The sequence below is a fragment of the Nanorana parkeri genome, unplaced genomic scaffold, assembly GCF_000935625.1.
Source record: "Nanorana parkeri isolate BGI_ZX_2015 unplaced genomic scaffold, ASM93562v1 scaffold35, whole genome shotgun sequence".
NCBI lineage: Eukaryota > Metazoa > Chordata > Amphibia > Anura > Dicroglossidae > Nanorana > Nanorana parkeri.
In genome coordinates, this window is record NW_017306303.1 from 3,346 (window position 1) to 7,136 (window position 3,791).

General features: G+C 38.9%; 1 protein-coding gene across 1 annotated transcript in view; it reads right to left on the reverse strand.

Moving 5' to 3' along the window:
- Positions 1–692: 692 nt before the first annotated feature.
- Positions 693–3,791, reverse strand: part of SLC26A10 (solute carrier family 26 member 10) — a 39,672-nt gene continuing 36,573 nt past the window's right edge. Inside the window, exons 15-17 of the mRNA XM_018569588.1 lie at positions 2,794–2,848; positions 2,283–2,389; positions 693–815 (exon numbers count right to left, since the gene is read on the reverse strand). Coding sequence (XP_018425090.1) covers positions 777–815; positions 2,283–2,389; positions 2,794–2,848 — 201 coding nt within the window. The 3' untranslated portion in view covers positions 693–776. The remainder of the gene's footprint in view (positions 816–2,282; positions 2,390–2,793; positions 2,849–3,791) is intronic.

Genomic DNA, 3,791 nt, shown 5'->3' on the forward strand with positions numbered 1-3,791 from the left:
GGAATAGATTTTCTTAAACTCTGGAAAATGGTGAGATTCACATTTCCTCCTAGCGATAAGATACATTTAATCAAACAAAACTTGTGGAGAGAAATACATATTTAGTCACTGTTGACTTTTGTTGAGAATGCTATTTGCCTGACTGTCAATCAAAGGCTGAGGCTCCAGACTGAGCTGGAACAAGTATGCAAACGAGCCATTCTGACTTGATATGCTTCATGTGTATAGCAGACTGAAAGCATTAGAGCCAGAGACAGTAACTGAACTCGAATTTTTAGGAGGCAGTCAGCAATGGCAGCATCCATATTTCTCTCATTGCAGTTGTCCTTTGAACTGATCAAATTCCCATTAGAAAAAAATATAGATAAAACTATGACAATCTCGATATCTTCCTCCTCCAGACAAAGGCTGTCAGAGATAGTCATTTATTTTTTGACACAGTATAAAAGGTACACTCAGATAAGGCCTGCAGAAGGATGAACTCTACAAAGGTTTTCTCATAAACATGATCTGTGTAGTGTTCATCACACCGAATTATAACAAAAAAATTAAACAACGCAATATTGTCTGTACAAGCTTCTCTTCAGCCTTTTTGGGCAGAAGGATAAGTGCTCGGGTCACACAGTGCTATTCTATATCTCCTCCATTCTTCTTGGAAACTTCCATAAAGAGAACCCTGCAATATTTCAGGGCTAAAACTCCACAGTACTCTGCTGGGTCTGACACCATCCAGTGTTTGGCCATACATTGAGTTTATCCTTCAACAAATTAAATGGTCAAACCCACACCATTGGATTCTTGTGTGTGAGGCTGTCCTGTGTGAGGGAATGAAAAAAAAAATCAAATGAAAACGTAGACAGGAAAACACCAATCTCAAAATGGAAAGCAAGAATGACTAATCACAGCATAGTTTATACAAATGGTGGTAATCTAATCTCCTTGGGTAGCAGGGGCTGAGAACCTAACATTATATTTAGTAATATTTTCCTCCCAAAACATTTCTAATTTCTAAAAAAAGTTTAACCCTATTACTACATATAGTACTCCTATATGCTACGGTATATGTTGAGTGACTGCAGGCACACAACAGGATATGATTAGAACCTGTAGACTGGTCAGAAATTGGAGATACATTGTAGGGGAGATGGTCATTGATTGCTGACATGCTACGGAATATGATCAGTTGATGTGGTCATGCTGCAGGAGACATGCTATGGAAGATGGTCAGAGACTTCAGAAAAGTTACAGGAGATGGTCAGTAACTATAGAGAAGCCAGATTGAGGGCAATTGATGTTCGAAGCACAATCTAACATAGGTGCCTCCCTTGGCATCTCCATTGTTTCACTCTCAAGACATTATTCAATAAGGGCTAAGAGTGAAAAAAGAAGGTTTGAACATTTTTTTAACCTTCTTCCGTTTTATTCCAGGTCAGCGCCAGTGAGACCCCACAGCTATATTAAAACTTTTACATTGTATTTATTTAACAGATTGAGCATGGATCGAAATCAATCAATTGACTGAGGCCTTTTATTCAGACATAATGAGGGAAAACACTTCTTTGATAAATGATACTTAGGGATTAGGAAGTCTACGGGGCTCATTTAAAGGAGATCTATGAGGTGAGTGATTTCCACTCATCCTCATAGTTCGAGCTGACACGTGACAATGAAACTGTCACACATCGGCTCAATAGATCGGGACGTGAGCGAACACATACTGTCGCTTGCTCAATTCTTGATCATGTCCCTGCAGAGAGCCGGGACTGTCACTCACGGCTCCTTGCAGGGATTCCCCCCTCCCCGCTCCTCCAACGCTAACAGGCGGAACGGACGGGGAGGGGGCGGGTACAGCTGGCTTTGCCTCTAGATAGGCAGAGCCAGCTGTCAATCACACAGCTGGATGGATCTCGACAGTAATGTCGGGATCCGTCCCGGCTGCGGCGGTCTCAGTATACCGCGAGCTGTAGCTTTGGGTATATGTTAGTTTATGTCCTTCCGTGACCCTTAGGAGAACTATGGGGAAAAACACTTACCCCATAGTTCTCCTTTAACTTCATCTTCCAGCTAAACAGCATCTATAGAAGGCACAGGTAAAAGTAGGGGTAGAAGCAGACATTGCCTCATTTTCCTGTAAGAACGCAGAGAAAGAAGCTAGCCACTGCTCACTTTTCAATATGGTGACCCCTTCCTTCTGCACATACCTGTGGCTATAATATCACACTTACTATACATCATTTAACACAGCTGAATAAACCCTATAAAAAAAAACTTCTATCCTTTACCATATTTTGCTCAGCATAACAGGCAGCATCATGCAGAGTTATAAAGACCTGCTCTTCAGTGAGATGATCCATGATACCAATGGACACCAATGTTCTAAGAACTTTTGCTAGAATGAAAGCAAGATGCTGTAAGTTTATAAGTTATACTCAGTTTCAAAAGATTATTATATATGAGATCCAGAAAGTGCTATAATATGTACACTAATTAATATTGCAAACCTAAAATTAGAGCCAGAAAGAAAGGAGGAGGAACTTCAGGGTTTTAGATTTGGGACTGCAAAGTTGCAGTAAACTGTAGACAAAAAATATTACTCCAAGGTCATTTCATTCTGACTCCTTGTAATGTTATCATATTTGGTTATAAGTGGAGAATATATTCGCATACAATCTATACATACAAACATTTTTTTATAAAAACATTTGAATTAAACGTGTCTGAATTACAACACAAATGTATCTACATTCTTCAGTGCTAGATATAAAGTATATTGCAAATGGGTTTAACACTCACCATTACATCCAGATAGCAGCAGATGCATTCCAGCCTTCTGGCACTCAATGCACATCTGAATAACAAATAAATATGCTAAGCCTAAAGCATGCAAACATTAGAGTCATAGTTTATTGACATGCATAAAAAATCATAAATATTATGAGAACTGCACACACATTTCTCATGTCTTTATTTACATTAAGCTTTTTTGGGGCTTAAATTAAAAGTGGAATTAGAAAACTGCAGGCTGTCTATGGAGGCAAATAATGTCCTTGAGCCTAATGAGCCTAATTTTAGAAAAGCACAATACTTGTGTTTTTGGTATTTATACTCTTAGCTTACTGTGGGATACTAATAAATAAATTAGTGCTTTAGAGGCCATTTAATCAGTTGAAGTCCGCGGTGTTAAACCCCCTTCCTGGCCAGGCCATTTTTCAGTATTCAGCGCTGCGGTACTTTGACTGATATTTATTCCGTCATGCAACGCTGTACTGAAATACATATTATACCATTTTTTGGGGACAGATAGAGCTTTCTTTTGGTGGTATTTAATCACCACTGGGGTTTTATTTTTTACTATATTAAGGAAAAATTACCGAAATTTAAAAAAAAAACAGTTTCCCCTATATTAACTATATTATTATTACCCAATTTTTTTGTCAAATATAAAAGACGGGGTCACGTCGGGTAAAAAGACACCAAATATGTTAAGCCTTAAAATTGCGCGCACGAAACCTCACAAAACTACAATACCCTAAATTGGCCATAGGGGACCCTTTAAAAGCTTTTACCGCTCATCAGTTTAGTGTTATCGGGGATTGATGGCCCTAGAATGATTGCTCTCACTGCGATGTTCACGGCGATATGTAACATATGTGTAGCGCAATTGTCGTTTTCGGGCGCTGGCACATCGGATGCGTATTTACATTTATATGTGCGTAAACGTGGGGGTAGGGGACTTTTTTTTTAAAACTTTTTTGATATATATTTATTTATGTTGGATTGACGGTGAGGGT